Source organism: Battus philenor, unplaced genomic scaffold (genome assembly GCF_028537555.1).
Source record: "Battus philenor isolate CCGP_79_NKW_IND1 unplaced genomic scaffold, ilBatPhil1.0.hap1 SCAF_19, whole genome shotgun sequence".
In the NCBI taxonomy this organism is placed as follows: domain Eukaryota; kingdom Metazoa; phylum Arthropoda; class Insecta; order Lepidoptera; family Papilionidae; genus Battus; species Battus philenor.
Genome location: NW_027181681.1, coordinates 2,336,750 through 2,360,347, shown reverse-complemented (window position 1 = coordinate 2,360,347; position 23,598 = coordinate 2,336,750). Strand labels below are relative to the sequence as shown.

The window sequence follows — 23,598 nt, the reverse complement described above, 5'->3', positions numbered from 1 at the left end:
ATTGCTGTCGCTAGGTAAATTTCTCTGATCAGATTGTCAATGTGCCGTATGTGATTTTTTTTAAAAATGTGTTAATCAGATAATATAGAATTTTTCATTAATCATAAAACATTTTTGTCGTTTATCAAAATTGATAAGAAAACAATAGATTTCACAAATTGCTTATATTTAAAACCATAGTGCTATTATCACTCTTTATGAATTAAAATATAGTCAACTAACACCACAGTTATTATTTCAACTTACATATATTCTATTCCACATGTATAAATTACATTCTTAGCAAGCGAACGTTTGAGACCTTATCTCAGTTAGTAAATATAACATTCCTTGTTTATATCTCTAAAGCCCTGAAACAATAAACTTTGCTTAAAATTTACAGCCATATTACAATAATATACTCTTTTTTTGATAATTAATAAGTTGCAGTAAAAAAAGACATTAAATTTTATAGATAATTTTAAAGGAAAAGTAGACTTACACACATTTTGTTATGAGGAGTGTCTATTATAATTCAGTGCTTTGTTATACAGTAAACTGACAAAATCACATCTGTTTACATCAAGGTTATTTTGATATAACTTGGAGTCATATTTTTATTGCTATAGTGTGTCTATGCTAGAACAAAGTTTTTACACAGTTTGGTGGGTGAAGTTTAGAAATAGACACAACCTTTTGATAGTAACCTTCCTAGTTTAAAAATTGAAGTAACATAAAGCACAATTAGTTTGTTACTTGTTCATATTTTCAATAAAAATGAAGTATGAAACAATTTAAATTCAAACAGTTATTAGAAGTTCTATAAAACTTTCAGAAAAAATAGGATTTTAACATTGAACCCACATAGCTTAAGTCTTTATTATATCAAATTTTAATTTTAAAAGTTAAGTTATGGAAAGTCAAAAATTTCAGTATAATTACTAGCTCTAAACCTTCTATGATCATTCTTTCAGTGTCTCTAAACATTACCAACAAATTATTTTATCAACATACATATAAAATTTGGAATTAGTAACCAGGATGATATTAATACAAGTGGTATTATAATTTTTAGAAGAATAATCATTGTCTACAACATGTTTTAATTTCCATTATTAAATTCACAATATAGAAGAATAACTGTTAAGTTCTACCTATTTTAAATTAAAATCTTGTGCACATATTTTATTAATGTATGCACTAGTTTTAAGATATATGGTAACATTTTACATATAAGTTCACATTTACATTAATATATATTAAAAATAAAATAAATGCAAGCATTGGCCACACTGGTATATTATTTTAAAGTTCATTTACATATATTTGGTAGACACATCTGCAAAGTAACATTTGCTAATAATAATCTACTTTTTCTAAAATTATTGAAGCCTGTGAATCTTTTAATTTTTATTTTGGTTTGTTACCAGTGATGATTTATTGTACAAAACCGTGATCACTCACATCTGGTCTCATTGGTCGGCTAATAGTTAGTCAATGAGCCATGAAGAAGGCTGTACTAAGGGTTTTCTTCTCTATTAGTTTGTATTAGGAATGGGAAAGATGCAACTAACATAGCCCACCAGGCGACATGGTATGACCTTATTGTTGGATAACTATGTATGACTGCTGATAACTGTTTTTATTGAAAATCTATAGGACAGGCCTATGTTCAGCAGTTGGCATTCTATGGTTGAAATGATGATGATGATGATAATACTGAAAAGTGTCGATATTTAATAAAATAAGAACCAATTATTGTGGTAAGTGTAATCAGGTATCAGTAGAAAGACTTTTTAACCTACAGTCTATAAACAAAATGTCACTTTGTTCAATATTATGCCTAGACATTGCTGTGAACCAAGTTAGATAGCTCTAAATTTTTTTGAAATAAAAACAATGTGAACTTTTAATTTTTAAGTCTATAATATTAGTTTTAACAGTGTTTTGAACCAACACCATTTCTTCTGTTTTCATTTTGTTTATCATTGACATAGTTTCGTTTGAAGAAATCATAGAACATGTAGTAGACAAATATAACGTTTGGAAAGTAGATAATGGTGATTCCAAGTGGTGCTGGACAGCTTGGCATGAACACTTGGGCGCTGTAGACTATCATTAACGTGAATTGGATCTGAAATTTATAATTAAACATGTTATATTGTAATAATTAGTTTAATTTTATACTTAAAGTTTTGGTATAAAAATTATAGTGTCTGAGATGCAATTTGATAGTGGAGAGATACAACAGTATATCAATAGTTACAGACTGACATACAATCATATTTAACTAGTGCAGTTCTTGAATCATATGTGTATATGAAAAGAAGATTGCTAGAGGAACTTAACTTGATATAAATTATAATCAAATTAAGCTACGGTAGATATTATACAGAGTGATTCATTATAGATCTAAAATCTTTAAAAGGGTGACTGTATAGCCTTTTTACTGTCTATTAAATTATGGCGAACCTCAAAATCAATGTTAATAGAAATTTTAAAAATTCATATTACTACACTTAAAAATAAATAATTGTTTACTGTCTGCCTGCGCAGACTTTGTTCAGCTAAGAGTTATTAGGTTTGTGCATTTCACTAGAAAAAATAAATTAATGTAACACATTTCAAAGTGATCACTTTATGTATTAGGGGGACAGGAAAGTAAAGTTGTTTATGTCCACATATTTTAAAGAAAAACCGCATGATTTTTACCGCTGGGGCATTGAAAATTTGTACATTATATGGCAGAAGGTTTTTTTATTACGAAGACGAATATATTGTACATTAGAAATAAAAACTTATTAAAAAGTAGGGGTGTGAATTTAACTTAAGAAAGTGACATTATGTTCTAGGGCTGAAATTATTATGATGATGATGAAATTTTTATGGGTATTAGGAATTCTGTGCTTATAATCAAAAATTTTCCAGATATCAACTTTCCTTAACTTTTTTTCCTAATTGAATATATGACATAATTCAATTGTTTGTACTTTCATTACCTATATTTAAATTATAATTGCAAAGATATATTGCAAAACAGTGAATATAAGTTAACAAGAGCTGTACAAATTTTTTCACAAATATTTATAAAAATAAGGATTATAATTGTTATCATTATTCAAGTCAAAGATATATAGTTTGAAAAACTAGTAATTTTAAATAGTAAATGGTCCTGAAAAATGTGTATTTTCAATTAGCATATTTATACAGGTGTATATGTTTGTACACTGTTGTCTTATGAAATATACAAACCATCTGCATTATTGTAATCCATTTCTTGTACTTAATAAGAAACGCCTTGATCGTAGGGCTTCCTTCTGATGAAAGAAGGTAATAACTGTACATAATCACATGGACGGCGTTGTTGATCATCGGCGAGAAAGAGGTGATGCCACCTGGAAATAATATATAAATGTTTGAAATATATATAGAGACATAGTTTTATGGATTTGTTCCTTAGTCCATTGTCTTGTTGGGAGTGGGCCAGGTATGGTCTTCAGGGCTGAAAACTTATCTAGCAGATAAGGGAAGCCTCCTTTCAATATTATGGCATTTGCATTAACCGACCAGACTGTTGCACATACCAAATATGAAATAATCCTATCATAACTGCTTTAAAAGCTCTTTTATTTCGTATATTAAATTGAAAATTGATTTGCTAGACTTTTAGGATTTAAAAGTACCATTTAAGTTTCTTGCCAATCGTCATAATTATGTCAACTACTAGACGCTCACTACAAGGCATGGGCCTACCCCAAAGATTGCTACAGTGACCAGTTTCTGCCCATGTTCAACAACTTCCCTTGATATCAACTATTTAGTTTTTCCCATATCTAGACTATATTTACAACATATATCAACAATCTATTGTTAAGATATAACTTTATATTCATTAAAATAATTATTGTTAAAAGATTTTATGATTTTTATCTCATAACTTTTTTTATACTAATTGATGTGGTCTATTCCTTAGATTACCATGCATTATTAATAGCCTATGGCTGTCTATTTTTATGTATGATTATTTATAATTAATCCAAGAAATAATATCTAATAATTACTAAAGTATAGGAGGACCGACAATATAGTTGAGGTTCTAGTCATAGGAAGGTCTTTAGTGTGGCATCTAGCTTCATCATGGCGATATTTGGAGGAGGTCTAAACCTTGCAGTGGGCATCTAACGGCTGACATGCTGGTGATGATTGAAATTGATGAATCAAGCTTATAAGGATATTTCACAATGTAGAATATACATATATAAGGATTATGAATGCAAGAAAAGAGTATACAAGAAAATTTAAAGAATGAAAGAAGACAGAAGAGAACGCGAATAAAGTAAATTATGGAAAATTATTTGAAATTAGTCCCTGTCATAGTTTTAAGACGGGGGATGAATTAAAAAATATATAAAGTATAAACATATGTAAAGGGATTACAATGAAATACAGCTGAAATATTGGTATTTATAATAAAAAAAGTTTAGCTTCGGTTATTACACACTTTTACGACTTCAATATACATAAACAGATCAGATCGATGTGATCTGTCTATTTAAGGAAAAAGATTTAACAAGAAATTATATACATGGCTGCATGTATAAATTTATATATATATACACTACTGTGATAAAAAGTAAGGTTAAGGTAAAAAATTTTTTCGTAAATCGGTAGACCCGTCTGTAACATTTGCCAAGCGTCTGTTTGTCAAAATTTGCAATACCATTTGGCTCAGGCCAAACCATTTTGAAGGATGTTAAGTGTCTTAAACACGCCAATCTAAAAAGTCTCAATTGGTGTCCAAATCGGTGCATTTTTTTGGAAAAAAATGCGTGGCGATTATTGTGTATCCATAGATATATTTTGGGAAGGCTTGCAGTTTGATTATGCAGATTGTTTATGGGCTAAAACGACCACGATGTATATCGACTATATATTGTCATATTACTTTTTCTCAAAACTTCAATCTTTAACTTTCATTCGGTAGTTTATTTCTCTGGTTAACCTGACTTCAATTTGATTTTAGTTTAACCTTTATTTATGTTACACCATATATACAAAGATTATAATGAGTTACTTTAATTGACACGCGTATTATAATCAGATGATGAGAGGTTTTATCTAATGACAGCGGAAGATTGCGTATTACGTCTATAATTATGGTAGACCAGCACTTAACTATAATCTTGTTTGATGTTAAGGGGTTATTCCGATCAATTCTAGTTATATGTACTTCAAAAGCTTCAAGAAAATGCTGTTACGTAAAATTAATAGTTAACTTATGATAATAGGGTTCATTTTGCAATAAATAATGTAAATAGTATCTGATTATATAGGCCGATGAAGCGATAGAACAGGGTTTGAATCTTGAACTTTGTTAGTCAGTTATATCAGGCGTATGTTGTCTCGATAAATATAGGGTGATTGATAAAAGATGTAAAAGCTATTAAACTATATATTTTTTAATTGCTTTGAAATATGTCATATTATTAATTTTTTCTGTTCAAATGCGACAGTCCAATATCTTCCAAAAGTAAAATGTCTGCAGTGACATATAGTAAACAATAAATAATTTTAATATGTAAACCGAATATTAAAATTTAGTTTTTTATATCGGGAACCATTGTGAAGTTTCTTTCTGCATTATCCACAACTATAACACCTTGCGAACCAGAGTAAAGTCAAAAATAAAATAGATTAAAAAATTAATAGATAATAAATCGATCAATAAGAGTCGTGTTGAATTTTCCAATATTGAATAAATTAATTTAGTCTTATAATTCATTTTTGAATAAAGTCTACATTCATTGGCAGCAAATGAGATATCTTTTAAACTTTTTACACCGATAAGCAATCATATAAGCATATGGATTTGTATTGATGCGGAGTTCTATATTTAAAAAAAAAGTTTTATATAAGGTTTAGCTGTATCATTTGCTTTCAGCGGAACGAATGATTAGATGAACGAATGAATGAACGGAAATGTCGATTTTGTTTTTTTTTTTTAATAAAATTTCCTGTTCGCCACACCCAATTCAACGATGAGTAATCTGTGAAGGCGTGTCCTTTCTCCGATCGCTTTGATCCACTTCGCTTTACTTTTAAATGTAGGTAGTCGGTAATTATATGTTACAAAAGACGAATTCGCCAGTGAAATGTTGTCTCTCACTTCAGACCATGTCAGATCATGTCATTAAGAAAGCTATGCTCGGGATTCCTCTACGAGATATCAAGAGTGAGATTTGTAGAATAGAAGTCACTGATATAGCACAGCGGTTTGGCAGGTCCAAGTGGCAGTGAGCGGATCACATAGCTCGCAGAAGAAAAGGCCGTTATGACCTTAAGTTTCTGTAGTAAAGACCACGGACCAGCAAGCGCAGCTTAGGAGGTCCACCTAAAAGGTGGATAGGCTTTTTAAGGTCGTCGGAAGACATTGGACGGGGAGGACTATGACAGCAGTGTGTGCAGGTTCTATAACTGAAATTAGACTACTTTTCTTGTTTTTATTAAGTCACAAGCGTGGTTACATGACGTAAATAGTTAAAAAAGCACTTTGTAAAAAACTTCAGTAATTTTTAATAGGATCTATATTCCACAGTTTAACGTTTAACACAGTTTAAAGTTTAACGTTTAACGCTTTTATTTTCGCTTTTATTATCAAAAAATTGAGCAGTGATAGCCTAGCGATAGAAAACTGACACTTGCGATCGTAGGTTGTTGGTTCAATTCACGAGATACACACTTATGTATAATTGAAACTTTGTTCATTGATTATATAGAACTTCCACTGTTCTTCCACAAATAAGTTTCCAAAAAATTGGCAGCAGCCCCTCTGTATACCATAATACTACACTGATCGCCAACCTGTCTACCAAGTGTGGATTATGGTATATCCTAAGTAAGAAAAGGACCAATATTTAGCCACTTCCGCACATGCAGTCCCTCGCGTTACTCTGTGTTTGGCACTAATCGGTGTAACATAACTCCTGAAGATGCTCCGTGGAGAGGTGAAACACGTGTTGAGTGATTTGGCGGTGGCGGTTGAGTGATTCGCATTGTTTGCCGCATACGCATTTGTCAGCGGGCTGGCGGGCGGTGCACTTTGTTGCACGACTACCACTGCATGTGCGGAAGTGGCCAAATATTGGTCCTTTTCTTACTTAGGATGGACTTCGCGAAGTAACGCCTGATTCCAATAAATATGGTATATGCCCCCATAGATATCTTTGGTGAAAGCCTATGCATTGGGCGTCTATAAGCCAAAATGTCGATGGTACATCAATTAGATTATTTATGATGATGGCCTGTAATAAGTTTGTAATATTTCCTTTTCCGTTACGTTTAATGTTTATAAGCGGAGATATTACGAGATAATCCGAGCTAATAATGAACCGGTTTACGAGGAGGCCGTAAAAGCGCTCCGTGAAGCTATTACGTCGGCAGTCACGCCGCGCGAACGATTTTAAAATGATTCTTTACGATCTTAACGTAACTCGTGTAAAATTACTTGTAAAACTTTGATCTTTTAACTCTTTTCTTGATAATCTATCTGTAGAGATACATCAGAATTAAAAAAAAATAGTGGCATCAATTTTGAACGCAAAGTAATCATTTGTATGTGAATGTTTAGGTAATTTATTAATTTTCGAACGCTTGTTTAGTTTTTTCTGTTGGTATCCTTGGGTCTTAAAAGTCAAGTGGTATGAATATTAATGTAGTATTAAAAAAATCTGCCAAGTTAAGGGTTAAAAATCCCTGTGGTATATTTTTTGCTACTATGATAGCCGGTCATCATAAACCCGCTGCAAGGTATAAGCCTCATCCAAGTTTTGCGCTGCCCACATTCAGCGATTCCACGCCACCTTAACTATGTCGTCGATCCTTCTTGTGGGAGGACTACTCAGGCTGCTTTCACCAGCTCGTGGTGCATGAGCAATCTGACCCATAGCAGTGGGCACTGCCACTTAAAAGAGTTATTCTTCTAACTTCGTCCGTGACTTTAGTTCTTCTGCAGATCGCCCCTTTTCTGATTCAAAATTCCAAGCATAGATCTTTCTATTTATCTTTGGGTGACTTTGAACATCCCCTAATACCGAAGCATGTTTGAGGTACAGTACAATACCATATTTAGTATCTGCTTTCTATAATCATCGAGAGTTTATTACCCCTACGTTATATACCTCAAAAATACAGTTACATCCGTTGGTGATTGGTGCAGTTCACAAACATTCGCAATACTTGAAGACGAAAGTCTTTGATCAGTGTGTCTTGCAAGGAGGCTCAAGGTCACCTAGAGAGTAATAGAGAGCTAATAGATTCAGGCGTTACTTTGCTGAAGTCCATCCTAAGTAAGAAAAGGACTAATATATAGCTACTTCCGCTATGTAGCAGTAGTCGTGCAATAAAGTGCACTGATTAGTACCAAACACCGAGTCTCAGTGTCTGGCACTAATCGGTGTGACATTACTCCTGAAGATGCCCCATGGAGGGGTGAAACACGTGTTGAGTGAATTAACGGCGGTGTTGTGTTTCGCATTGTTTACCGCACGCGCATTTATCAGCGGGCTGGCGGGCGGTGCACTTTGTTGCACGACTACTGCTGCATAGCGGAAGTAGCTATGTATTAGTTCCTTTTTACTAAGTAATAGAGAGCTATACTCGGAGCTCTGCTGCTAGATAAATTATGAGATTCGCAGAACTTAGGTCAGCGATGTAGTTCGTTGAATTGCTCGTTTCGAGTGGCAGTAGGTGGCACATCGCCCGTGCACCTGATGGACGAAGGGTCTGAAAGGTTATCGAATGGCAACCATGACCCGGTAGACACGGCAGGGTGGGCTGACGACATACTTAAGGTCTCAAAAATCTAGCTATATGATGATGATTATAATTTATATTTTGGATTTCGTGTCCTAGAATTATACAAGTTTCTTTACAAGGTTTTATGTCCCCGTCTATAAGTAATTGCGATGTTAAAAAATCTAAATTATCTTTGCATTTTATGATAATCGAATCTGCGATCTCCTAACCAAGGCCACAGTTGTTATCGCTATGCGGAGTTTTCTCCTAAAACCTACGTTATTCATACCGCGTCATAAATCAGAATATCTTATGGCCATTGTAATGGAAAAAATCATACGTGGGGTGGGTGGAACTACGGATACTTAGGAGCACAACCCACGTCACCTCAGACGTGCTAATATCCGCCCGTTTACGACCGGCGTAGGCATTTCATATCGCGTGTATTGAGGCGAAATTCCATAAATGAAAGGCGCGACTTGGAATTTTCCGTGAGTCATGGTAAGGAATTGTATAGGTTAAATTTAACCGTGAAATGATAACGGACTCGATATGAGAATTTGTACTTAAATTGTACTGAATAGATTGTACACAGCCGGTGATAAGCTATAGGTGGTAAAGCTAAAATTTATTTGTCACCAAAAATACCTATGCCTTGTTGTAAGCGTGTGTGAATTAAAACGTCGACAAAACATAATTGTCAATATTGCTTCCTTTTAAAATATTTACTGTCACAGTGTACACGTAATTCTTGTTAGAATTGTTGTTATGTTTGGTTTTATATAATACTGTCAGGTGGGACAGCAATAGAAAATGATATCATCATCATCACTCCAGGCTATTGGATCTCCTTCTCTTCTAGGCCTCTCCCCGTTAAATCACTCAACACATATTTCACCCTTCCACGGAGCATCTTCAGGAGTAATGTTATACCGATTAGTGCCAAACACTGAGTCTGAGGCACTTTATTGCACGACTACTGCTACATAGCGGAAGTAGCTATATATTAGTCCTTTTCTTACTTAGGATGGACTTCCGCAAAGTAACGCCTGAATCTATAAGATTTTACTTTCAATTTAAAAATAAGTAGGAATAAATCGAAGTAGAAGGTGTGTTGTTTGTAATGCAAATGGCCAAAAGACGGGAATCCAAATATGAACGTGAAAATTGTAATGTGGACTTATGTGTAGATCCCTGTTTTAAGATTTATCACAGCCAAATAAATTACTAAGAATTGTACCAAATTCCATTTTTAATTAATATACCAGTAAAATCTTTTAATATTTAACACTTAAATGAGAAAATTTTAATATCAGCCCACCGCCATGCAATGTGCACACACACAATATGCCATTCATTATCTTCACTTCGGTGGAACGTACTGCGGCACGGAAAGGGTTAAATATAATAATATTAATTAAAAAAAAACTTAATTCAAACAGTGGCATGCTGTTTTCATAATTAACAAGTTAAGAAAAACCCTCTTGGGCTCGAATAAAAAGCGTAAGTATTTTCAAGCGAAAACGGTCTCGAATTTTCATTGCCCCTTTTGTCTAAGTCGGCGAAAACACTTGACTTGAAAAAACGTCCCCAGGCCTCGAGGCGCGCACTGAATATTTTAAAAAGAAAATGAAAAACATTTTTATTCTGTTTGGTAGTCGTTATGCATTGTTTCTTTAGAGTTCTGCGAGGTAAAATATAAAGTCTCTTGTATATTCAATGTTTAGCCGCTAGATCCGAAACAACAAATTATTATAAACCTCTTTCTTAATAATAAAACATTATATAGACGTGGCTAGTTTTGGTATGTTTTATTTGAAAGTAACAATCAAAGAATTTTTGACGTAAATGCACTAATTGTGATTTCGTTGTTTATAATTAATTTAATTTAATACTCTTTACTGTACACGCTAGAAAATATATACATAGTTCCATAATAGTGAATAAAAAGAACAATGGCGGTTTTATCACACGAGGAAATTTTTTCAAGATAGCTATAGTATGGAAACGGTGAAAGTATTAATAAAGGGTAATTAAATAAGGATAATATATATATATATATATATATATATATATATATATATATATATATATATATATATATATATATATATATATATATTTAAGCCTCTCTAGAGATATCGATGGAGCATATACCACGCTTGGCAGGCGGGTTGGCGATCGCAGTATGTGGTTTTTTGGTACGCAGAGAACGTTGCTGGCAACCCTCTGAAAACTTAATTGTGAGCAATCTCATATAATTAATACACCTTGTGTGAATCGTATATAAGACTGTTTCGGAAATCAAAATCTTATCGCTGGGGTACCACTGCAAACATATATTTATAATTAATGCGGTATAGTACATGTAATACATCTTATTTCATATTAATTTAATTTATTAATATTGAGATTGTGTAGTGTTTTTTTACCTTCCTTGTTTCATTTGTTCATTTGTTATTAGAAAACCTATTTACGTTAATATGCTTTGTCGGTAAGTGATATAAAAGTAAAAATTGACTATACTTAATTTTTCTTCAACGCTTCGCCTCTCCTTGTGTATCTTATCCATTCTTTTATTTTTCTCTTTTCCTCGCTATCTTTACTTTGGAAGCAGCAGCATAGAACAAAGAAAGAATCCATTCTCTTACTAGACTAGTTTCAAGATCCGATTCTTATCTTGTAAAGTGGTCAAAGTCTATCTAAATTATCCGAGAGATTATTCTAGATCGAACTAAAATTCTGGGCGTTTAAATATGAATGGTCACCGATTGGCAGATAACATGTGTGGCTGATATAAATACAAATGTAATAAAAATTGACGAAAGTACTATTACGTACATCGATGTTTATCTTATCAAAATTATTTGTGCACTTGAAAGTAATCGCGTTATATTTGTACAGTTTCGCCGCACAGTTTATTTGCTAACAAACACTTCTCTCGTCGGGTGTACTTTAGTGAAACAAATTAAACACTAATTGGGGCGTGACAACGCGATATTACAGAGAAATATAAAATAATGGTTTATATTGGATTGCTGATTAAACTGAAGTCTACGATCAACGGGTTTGCAGTGATGACATGCGGCACAGGAACATCATAATAAGTCCATAATATAGAGAATGCAATGTTCGGAATTTCTCTATGAGAATGTATCAGGAATGAGGTGATATATAGACGAACTTAAGTAACCGATTTAGTCCAAGGGATTTGCAAGTTGAAGTGGCAGCGATATGCTTGGTTTCAGTTGAAGTTGATACTGTTAGCCCGGGGTGTTTTACAGCTACATCGACACTGAGTTCACGGAGCGGAAGGGTCCGTGAACTTAAAAATAAAACAGAATCTGGACAGACGCATTCCAGTTGTACGATGACGTTCGCACGTAGTAAACCGCTCTACCCGAGTAGAGCTGTGTAGTGTTGATGTTGTGTATGCAGCTTGGGAAGGCAGAGTAGATCACAGGCGAGCTAAGAATGGATCTGGATCCAACCTCGGTTCACCCACGCGTTTCGCGGTTAGGATGAGGACGACCGCCTCTTAGAACAGGTTTTGTGGTATTTAATGGAATCAGGCGTTACCTCGCGGAAGTCCATCCTAAGTAAGAAAAGGACCAATATTTAGCCACTTCCGCACATGGAGTGGTAGTCGTGCAATGAACTGCACCGCCCGCCACACAACATCACACAACCGCCACCACCAAATTACTCAACACGTGTTTCACCCCTCCACGGGGCATCTTCAGGAGTTATGTTACACCGATTAGTGCCAAACACAGAGTGGTGTGGTCACTCTATTCGCATTGTTTGTCGCATACGCATTTATCTGGCGGGCGATGCATTTCATTGCACGACTACCACTGCATGTGCGGATGTGGCTAAATATTGGTCCTTTTCTTATTTAGGTTTTGTGGTGTAAGCAGAGGACAGGCCAGATAACGCTCATAACAGAGCTGGAGCCTTAAGGTTGTAGAGTAGAAACCACAAGCGACTGTGATAAGCTCGTTGGAAGATACTGGACGAAGCGTTGTTTTAAATCTACCGGGGAGTCCTATGCTAGCAGCGGACGTCTTATGGCTGGCTTCTTAGAAATTGTCGTAACAGCTTCATGGAGTTAAGTTATATGTAATAATTGTGAATGTAACAGCTAAAGTTTTACCTATTTCCAAAGGGATCCTTAAAGGTTTATTACAATAAACCGGTTTAAGCTTTAGCCAGTGTCATCCCAGTGTCCAGCGCTGTGACGCATTAAACTCGTTGATGATGTAAATATTTTATCATCATTTTAACTGTATTACATCTACTGCTGGATATAGACCACCCCAATGGATTTCCTATAGAACCTGTTGGAAGGGGCTTACGTCCAGTATCCTTCCATGACCACCAGAGTGGACCAAGAATATGCTCATCTGTCTACCTGCGCTTGTTAGTTCGGGGTCCCAGAATATTAAAGCTCCAGCGACCATTAACTTTGTGACCTCCCCACTAAGAGAATTTGATTCGTCTACAGATCTTGTTATTATTTATTTATTTAATCTTTCTGATGTTAAGTAATTTTAATATATTTTTTTTTTCTAATATATGTACGGCAACGCAAAATACATACAGTGCATGTTCGTACCGTAATTGATTTTAATTGATAATACTGATACATCATCTTGTAGATGACTATTGTTACTTCGCTACAATAATTATTTTGTTATTTTTGTCACGTCAACATCCAGGTCATCGTAATTTTTGTGTAAATATAAGAACTGTGGTCATAGTAAAATAAAATTGTTCGATGATCATATAATTTTAATACAATATTTCCGTGTTGTTCCGTATTTGGCGCGGTGAGAGCAGTATACCGGTAGCGTTTAGCAGAGAGAATAGAGGAGAAATACATCGCCTCACTGGTGAGTAAAGAGAACTTCTACAAGCAAATAGAAGGAAGAACAACAAAAAGAAATAAATAAATAAATAAAAAAAAACTAGAGTGAAGATGACAAATGTAAATTAAGTGCGATATAGATAGTAAGAAAATAAACAGTAAATAAATTGATAAACGTATGATAAAATAATAAATGTTCAAATTGTAGAAATCTAAATGGAAAGCGAAGGAAGTGAGGCGATGTATGGAAAGGAATGAAAGATTTTGTAAAATAAATTAGAGGAATGAATGAAAGACATTAAGGGGGATGAACGTATGGAAATTAATTACAATGTAAATAAAGACCCACCTATAATAGGAGTTGAATAGAGGCCTCAATATAAAAAAAAATATTCCAGTGTTATATATTGATGTTATCCACCATCTTTGCAATACTCTTATTCTACTTTCGTAATTGTCACTAGACGTTCATTCTCTATGATTTATTATTGTAATGGTTCATAATATTTTGCAATACACGCCCGTGCAGCGAAACTTTGTAACGTAATTGTTTATTATGTCTTATTACACAACACTTTTCATTGTTCAATCTAACGTTTCTTCTCGAAACTTTTTAACGCTAAGAGACCAAAAGATATCCTGTTATAGTGCTACCAAAACCGCAGTACCGCGACTAATAAAAACGCAATTTGGGGGACAACTAATACTAAAACACATACAATATTTTATGTGTATGTGTTTTAGTATTAGTTTCAATTGGGTTATTTATAGTGAATTGTAAAGTTTTAGTGGTTAGAATACGAATTGAGGTGATTAGAGCTTGTGTATAAAATGCTACGGTCACGAATCGAGACGGTGGCGGATAATTAGGCGTATGTTAGCGTGGAGCCGTTTATTCGCGGATTGCGTGCGGCGCCGTTTTTGATGCCGTGTGCTATCTTGCAAATCGACCTAGTCTGTTGCGATAGTAATATAAATTTGCGATGTTTTTTTTGTTGTTGTAAATGTCACATGAAAAATGTCAGCCTTTTATTTGTTTTGCTTTACTTAGCTGGCCTGTTTTAATGCCATACTTATGAGGTATGAAGCTCAAAAGCGGTTCTACCAATTAAGCTATTTTTTAAGTTTGCGGGTAATACACGAGGAAAGTTTTCGTTGAAATAAAAATTGCGAAATTATTATTAAAACCATCTTTGAAGATACACCCCAGCGCGAAATAAAATCTTATCACTTGCTGTATAATATTTGACTTACAATATCAAATAAGGCAATGGTTGTGGCCCAGCGGTAGAGGACACACTTGCGATCGTAGGTTGCAAGTTCGATTTCCGGGATACAATCTTAACTAATTCACATCGTGCTTTAATTACATAGAATCGTCACTGCTCATAAATAAGTTTTCAGAAGATGTTGTCAGCGTCCTACGCGTACCATAATACCACAATTCGATCACCAACCCCATAAAGCGTGGCGATTGTGTTATATCCCTCTACACATATCTTTAGGGTAGGCCTATGCCTTGTAATGGACGTCTATGGGCTGAAATAACGAAAGAAAAGTCGTGTTAAAGTGTTTCAGAATACGGTATAGTAATTGACGATAAATTTATCTGGCTTCCGTGGACTGAAACGTGTTACGATGTAAGAATACGAAAAATATAGCGTACTTAAATCAATTCAATGGAAATATAATTAAATTATCACAAAAGCCTTGTGGTATGCAAAAAAGAAACGTTATTTTTGTAAGTAATTATTATTAATTATTAAGACATTGAATCAATAGTAAAAGTAATCATGTCTGTTAAAGTAGTTGGCAGTCGATGAATGAAGGTCTCATTGAAAATTTTTTTGGGAGGCCTATGTCCATTTGTGAACATTCTACTGCTGAAATTATGATGACGATAATAAGTCATTAATGTCGTTTAGAATGTTCAAAAATGAGGCACGATACTCAATAAGTAGTGTGGATGCAAGAAGGAAAGCCGTGTTCATACTTACCACCAACGTACTTGGTCCCCGACCACACGATCACCAGCGTGCTGACATGGTGGTACACGTGTAGGAAAGAAGCCTGCCTCTCCTTTTTCCTCAGCAGGAAGAAAACGGTCTCGAACAGCTCCATGAGCTTGAGTATGATAGTCCACCACATGAAGCGTAACATCCTCAGGGGTTCGGGGTTCATGGAGTAATCTGGTAGCATGCAGCCGAAGTGGTACGTTGTCGTCCAGCCTGATGTCATTATCTGGAGAATTTTTTTTCTTGATTTATCCTCAATTTAATTACCGCGTGATTTGGTTTATTTGAATATTCGACCCAGTTTTTAATAGTATTAAACACCCTGTTTATAAGAGGATTAGACAAAAATCACCCTTTTCGACCCATTGTAAAAACTTGTACAGGTTTTTACAGGTTTTAAGCTTTAATGTTATTACTATCTGTCCCTCCCTCCGCGTATCCTGCACTGCCTTCAGTGGTTGTAATTTCATAAAACCTTATTCGTGGTAATTTTTGTCGAGCGAAAAAAAAATTCTAGCCAAGTTTTACAAATATAAGAGAAGAGATAAATAAAAGAACTAGGATGAAATAATATAATGTTAGGTAAATAAAATAAAAACTAAAAATTTTGATAATTCGTAATAATATATTAAATAAGAATGTAAAAGCATAAAATAAATATAAATTAAGGTAAAAAAATGTGACAGAAACCGGTTCTGTGATATTGGAGTAACGAGGCGAATGCAATGAGGCGATGAATGAACGGAAATAAGTACAAAAAAGAATGATAGAAAATTGTAGAATGAAAGAAGAGACAAGATAGACCATACAAGAAGAATCATAAAAGAGTACAGAAGTAAAAGGAAAAGTAAGTGATAAAATCATTAAATAATATCAAACCCTGGCCTACAAAATTGGGAGTATAAGAGGCTCACAATATCGGGCCAGTAAAAAAAATTGTAAGAGAAGTATGAAAATATGCATTTGTTATAAATATAATAAATATAATGTTTTAATCCCTTTAACTTCCCTTGACAGGGGAATTTCGTAAAATCCGTTCTAAGCCAACTCTACTCTAGGAAATGAGTCATCAAAACGCTTGGATCCGTAAAGACTGCATCTTTAGCATACACAAAAACAAACGAGTGACCATAAATCGCATGTTCAGAGAGGCTCATTATCGACAGATTTTCTTAAAATTCAATAATATCGTATTTTTTTTTACGAAAACCCTCTAGTAAAAGTATACTAAGTAGACTCAAACCTTAGTGCGATATTTTTGGGCGGTATATGAAGATTTGATATTCGAACATGAAGTTATTCTTTTTTTGACCGTACTGCCATTGCTGCCCAAATGGCATTTGAAAATTAGTTTGAGATAGGAGGGCGCAGAGAGCACCTAGCTAACACCTCTTAAAGTAGTGAAGTTCGAAAGTTCCGGAGGAACCTCGACTCAGGTCACTACATATTACAATTTCACCAGGATGGAGGCCGTCGATCTCTTAGATCGCTTCCGTTATAAAGAGACCTGGACTTGAGTTGTGACTCATCGATAATACCCGCTTAGTTTTGACGCTAGGACACCTAAAAGTGTCGAACCTTGGCTTAGTACGTTGCTATTGTCTAGTTTATATATCTCTGAAAGCGTTGGCGCTAGGAGAAGTAGCAGAAGACACTCCTGCAGCGTCACGTTATATAAGATTCTGCTTCGTTTTCGACGAGACCGGTTGGTAGGCGAATAGTGACGATGACGGTGTGCAGGATACGTGGTCTTATTGTCAACAGAGACACATGGATCGAATGAAGCAATTGTCGTCGTTAAAACTGGCAATTACATGGTAATTAAAAAAAAGTTAACCCTAAGCGAGTGCGAATGTTGATACAATTAAAATGACGAAGCGATTTTAAACCAGTTTACTTCAAGAAATTGCGTATTGTGATATTAAGAAGGACAGTGATTATACTTTTGATCAATTTATAATTATTTCGTAAGATTTTGAGTCATTTTCCACGTGGTCGTAAATGCATAAAACAAAAGACAGGCGATAGCGAATACAAAATTAACAGGTTCTTTGCCACGTTGAAGATTTTCCATTCAGGCCGAGTAAAGCATATACGACACATTTTAAAAATAAAAAGAGTCGTTTAAGACATATGTTTTACACATTTTCAATACTGCAAAGCTATAATTAGAGAGAAAAAGTTATAAATATTAATATGCATTACGTACGCGTGTACGTGATGTGATGTTATCTATATTCGACCCTACAATTCATTTGTTTTATTTTTCAATGAGAATTGCAAATGGCTCCAATGGAAAGTGCAGCGGGGAACGTATACCCCCCGTATGGCATGGAATGTGTTAGGCAAATAAATATATTTTATTTGTAATAACACGTAGCCTTTCTCCGGTCGTTTTCCACAGGGACGTCCTTTCCAAATTCAAAGGAGAGGGCTGTTTAAATTTGGAACGACCTTTAGGCCTTTAGGCTTTAGTGAACTGTGAAGGAAAGGTCACAAGAATAAGCCTCGAATACGCCCAGCGTTTCACTTATTACTGTCGAATTATATACAATAGTAGCATATATCGATACAGGTTTAGTACAAAAATCATTATATATAAATTTTATAATTAAACTTTCAGTATTGTCTTTATATAGTTTACTCTATGAGAGACGTTGTGCTTCGTGTAGAATTTTGATAAGCACTCGGTTTTATCATTAAAGAATCCCAGAGTCTGTTAACGAACATTCATAGATAACTATAGGTAATAAATCTTACGTTAAAAGATCCTGTTTTTGCTATTGATTTCAATTTAAGTGGGATCACTATGTCCATTAGTGGACTTCCTGTGGCTGAAATGATAATGGTATAATGATGGTGATGTATGTACTAGTCTAGGATTATTTACGCTAAACAAAATGGCGCCAGAATATCAGAAGGAATGATTTAAAAATTATGGGCAGATCATAAAAGGGGAAGGTCGTGCAGAGTTGCAGTTGAAGCAAGGGTAATCTATAAATCTTAAATCGATTTCTTTTGTCAGTTCCATTTCATTTTGATCGCGATTAATTTATAAAAGTTATAAAGGTCAAATATTACCAGTGTCCTCGCATTGACTGCGTCCACGATCACGAAAACAAAGGTCGTGCTTTGGATAAAAGTTCCTTTTACATTCGATCAGCCGAAGTAAATCAGACTACATCAATAAATTTTGATGAGGTCATTCGTTTTAAATTATATTTTTAGAATGCGATTTTAACCCTTTGGGGCACGCTGGTATTAAAAATGTCCCACCTTTTTGATGCGGGATGACGCATGGTGGGACATTTGTCGACCCACCTGGAAATATTGGGATAGTTGCGCGCTCATACATTTTTCTAAACTTTATTATTTAAAGTAATTGGCAACACCATTATCAATTGTTAAATATTTACTCAATTGCGCTGGCAAGGTTTATCATCATATGACAGGTTCATCATGTGTTGAAACCGAAAATTATTAGTAGTTAATAACAGAATATCCTTATTAATAATAACACTACAATTTTGTTAAATTTTGAACGAAATAATATTTCTGTGCAACATGGGTATTTTTATTTTCTAAAATTTCGTGCCTAAAAGGGTTAAGGCTGCAAGATGGGGGCTGTATAAGGAACAATTGCACTTGGTTATGAGTCCAAAATTAAAAAAAAATATATATATAACTCACTCCCCACGTGACGATGGCGTTGGCAACAATTTGCACAATGTTGTACCATCTGATGACCGTCTTCAGCTCGTACGGTTGACGGTGGCTCATGTACGCTGGTAGTACCAGTTTGATTAGTGCCAGGTAGCCATATATGATGGTGATTAGGGGCCACGGTGACGTCATCAACGGCCAGTCGCTGACACGTGGATCTGAAAAATTAATGTCTTATAAGCTAACCTGGTGGAAAGACTGGATGCAGTCCTATTTCCAGAAACCTTGTGTCCTTCTGCTGAAATTATGATGATGAAGTTTCGAGAGAGTTACGTGGGCTGAGACGGTAGCGGGTTCAATTCCCGTGATACCATGTTATGTGATTTACACTTCGTGCATTAATTATATATGGTTGCCACTTTACATAAACGAGTTTCCAAAGGATTGGCGTCAGAATCTTCTGCATACCATAATAGCACATTGCTATCGCCAACTAAAACCAAGATCAACGAAGCAGCTTTAAGAATTGCTTGCCTAAAGTGGCAGTGGGCGAAGCAACATGGCTCTTGCAGCCGATGGCCGTTGGAAGCCGAAAGGCTCTCATGTGGTGACCACTAGCCGGAAGACGCGACGTGTGTATGCCTCCCACTAGGTGGACCTGACATAGTTAAGGTCGCTGGAAGGCGCTGGATCAAGTAGCGAGGAACCGTTTATCGTTGCGATCTTCGGGGGTGGCCTATGGTTTGCAGGGGGCGTCCATCGGCTGAAAAAAGAAGCTCGCCAATTCGTCTGACAAATCTAGCAATTATGGTATGGAAAATACCTTCCACTGCACTCCTTGGCGGAGACCGTGCGGTGGTAAATTTGATGCGCGGTGGTAAAATTGATGCGCGGTGGTAAATTGGATGTGCGGTGGTAAATTTGATGCGCGGCGGTAAATTTGATGCGCGACGGACATTCTTTACGTTTTTTTTATTCGACCTGGGTTCCTACACTCTATATAATCATGTGAATTGTAAAATTATATCCCTTCAAATGTAGCTTTATCTAAAATTAGTACGCAACCATGAATCAGATTGTTTTCGATCTCAAAACTTGACAGCCGCGGCAAAGAGTCTATAAAAGTTGAAGTTTGTTAGTGTAGAAATTCTGAAGATCCACTAAAATGGAAACCTGCATATCATTCTAACTGGAGTTAAGAAAGATTTCAAAGTATGCTCTCAACGAAATCAACACGGCAAATATATCAAACACTCACTGTGATACTTGTCCATAAAAGCCGGGCATACATCTCTGCCATTGTTTTATAAAATATCATACAAAGACTAATGTTTAAGAATATGAATATATATATATTGGTAAAGATGTCAATATTAAATAAAAAAGTTTGCTTGTGTAATTATTTTGAGTTGGTAAATTTATCTAGTGTTCCGAAACATCTCAAGTTGCTGAATAATCTGCGCCGAATGGTCCTCCAGTTAGATATTTTTGTATGGCCCCAATTTTGAAGCCTCTCGTACCTCCTCTGTGTTGAGTGGATAGGAACAATATTTTCATAATAATTTATTCCTCTCACTATGCTTCACCAGTTCTTTTTTCCGTTACATTTTCTTTCATTCCTTACCATACTTTACCTTTCATACATCTGCTATTTTACAATTTTTATTTTACGTTTCTTTGCAATTACAATTTGGTTACAGTAACATATTACTACTTTTATCACAGATTATTTCCTACTCTATTTATAACCCGACTATTTTGTTTTGTCACTCTTATTCCGTATTACGTCATGGGAAGAACTGGCAACTAGCACATGGCCAGGTATAGTTTAGACGCCAGTGCTAATTAAAAAAAGATCTTTTAATAATATGTCTGCAGAATACAGAGGTCAATTTTATTGAAAATAGCAGCAAAAGATTTAAAGAGGGATTCCAAAAGTTAAAGTAAATTTTAGCAATGTATTGCTGGCATTCGCTTCGTCAGCCAATAAAATAGGAGATCGACAATAATGTAAAATAAAGATTATGTCGTAATAAGTTACAGAAAACATTTGTTTCGCGAGCAGATAAGATGCGACAGTTAGATAAACCGTTGTTACCGTCCATACAATTAATGTTACATTACAGTGGAGAGCCATTCAAAAATTATTAACCTACGCTTTTACTACTTTAGAATGTGCGGATTGGGTAACTCTTTGTTCTGAGAACTGTTAATAAACCGCTTATCTGTAGCTATTGTAATCGGTGGAGCGAGTTTTAATACTTGTCGATAAATCATAACACAGGTATGCTATATAAATACTTGAGATGTTACGCTTTGAAACCAATTTCTAATTATCCTGTAGAATATGATTAATTTTATGGAATCAGGCGTTACCTAAGTAAGAAAAGGACCAATATTTAGCCACAAGTCAAGATACTCTGTCTTTGGAACTAATCGATGTAACATAACTGCTTAAGATGCCCCGTGGAGAAGTGCAACACGTGTTGAGTGATTTAACGGTGGCAGTTGTGTAATTCGCATAGTTTGCTGCATATGCATTTATCAGCAGACTGGCGGGCGTTGCACTTTGTTGCTCGACTACCACTGCATGTGCGGAAGTGGCTAAATATTGGTCCTTTTCTTACTTAGAATATGATTAATTTAAAGTATGGTACATTCATTTATTTGTTCTATTCGATTGCGACAGGCCAAGATCTTTTGACAGTACAAAGTATGCAACGACAGACAGTAAACGGTAATTAATTTTAATTTGTAGAAATTCGAATTTTGAAAACGCTTTATTACTATATAATTATTATGTAATTTATTGTTTCTGAAACCATAATCATGGCAGCCCAGCGGTAGAGGTCAAAGACAAATTGCAATCGCAGGTCCCGACCGATAGGATTCAGGATACAATCTTATATAATTCACAATTTATGCATTATATATGGTTCCCAATATTCACAAACAAGTTTCCATAAGATGGAAATTAGGTATATCACCCCATAGGTATCTTTTACCAATCACCCAGTATACTGATGTAGGGTTTAAAGGTCTGTGTCTAGGTTACTTACGGTGCTATTAATACTTTGTATCACGGAGCTAATGGATTCAGGCGTTATTTTGCGGAAGTCCATCCTAAGTAAGAAAAGGACCAATATATAGCTACTTCCGCCATGCAGCACACACACAACTAACACCGTTTAATCACTCTCAAGAGTGGTAGTTGTGTAATTCGCATTGTTTGCCGCATGCGCATTTATCAGCGGGCTGGCGGGCCGTGCACTTTATAGCACGACGACCGCTGCATGGCGGAAGTAGCTATATATTGGTCCTTTTCTTCCTTTGTACCGCACTTCGGAAAGTGCGACGAGATGAGAAAAGAGAAAAAAATATCATAACCGACAACCGTCTCAGTCCTGGTGTCGACACGTGTAAGACGCGGTATAGAGCCTTCAGTGGCAATTTAAATAATATAACTAAGATGCCTAGTGTTACCTTCCTATTAGTGTGAAGAATTTCGTTCTTACCTTTAGGGACGAAAATATTAAATAATCACTAACCACAGGCCAAATATTCAAGTAGCAAGTTACATTAAGATGGAGATGCTCTCTCCATAGTTTTGTGAATCTCAAAAATAACTCTGATAATATTCCAAACCCCATTAATGAACTTACGTCACATGTTCAGGAATCTCCACAGTCTCCTCGACCCATATCCTGAAGTCTTGTTACATAACAGTCATATCTATACATAGATATCCATTACGTCGTGACAAGGAAATGCTTTTACGTAATTTCTTTACATAACAATGAATGGTAGCACAACAGATTGAATTACCTGCTCTATTATAAAACACTTCGTTGTAAGCACTAGCGACGGTCTCCATTTTCAGTGCGGACGCAACGGGATCGCTTAACGCATTGAATGGTGTCGACAATGTGCTGTATTAGGTAATATGTAAATAAGAGTCAGTGGTTTAAACGCCTGTATTATTGCTATCGGGTTCTAATGTCAAAGTACATTACTATACAGGGTGGCTGGTTACAGGTAAAAAAGTTAAAGGGGTGAATGTATAGCTTATTTGCTGAAATTCTCGGCATAGCCTTCTGGCCTGCCATTTCCTACTTCAACTTGACAATCCGTTTGTCTATATCGATTACTTTCGTCTACGGATCTCCTCATTCCTAATTGGATCTCATGGAGAAATTTCCAGCATAGCCTTCCAATTCGACTTCACTTTGCCAATCCGCTGTAATATCACGGTTACTTTCGTTTGTGTACAGATACTCT

At 35.2% G+C, this 23,598-nt stretch overlaps 2 protein-coding genes across 3 annotated transcripts in view; one reads left to right on the top strand and one right to left on the bottom strand.

Annotated features, from left to right (window-relative positions):
* LOC137921291 (oxysterol-binding protein-related protein 9) overlaps positions 1 to 23,598 on the top strand; it is a 91,382-nt gene that overhangs the window by 176 nt on the left and 67,608 nt on the right. The gene's annotated exons all lie outside the window — the stretch shown is intronic.
* LOC137921601 (very long chain fatty acid elongase 7-like) lies at positions 1,916 to 23,194 on the bottom strand. Its single transcript, XM_068764402.1, has 5 exons — positions 23,146 to 23,194; positions 19,348 to 19,538; positions 15,640 to 15,883; positions 3,232 to 3,374; positions 1,916 to 2,113 (listed from the first exon to the last, which is right to left on the bottom strand). Exons 1-5 carry the CDS (start codon positions 23,192 to 23,194, stop codon positions 1,916 to 1,918), a joined length of 825 nt encoding a protein of 274 aa, XP_068620503.1.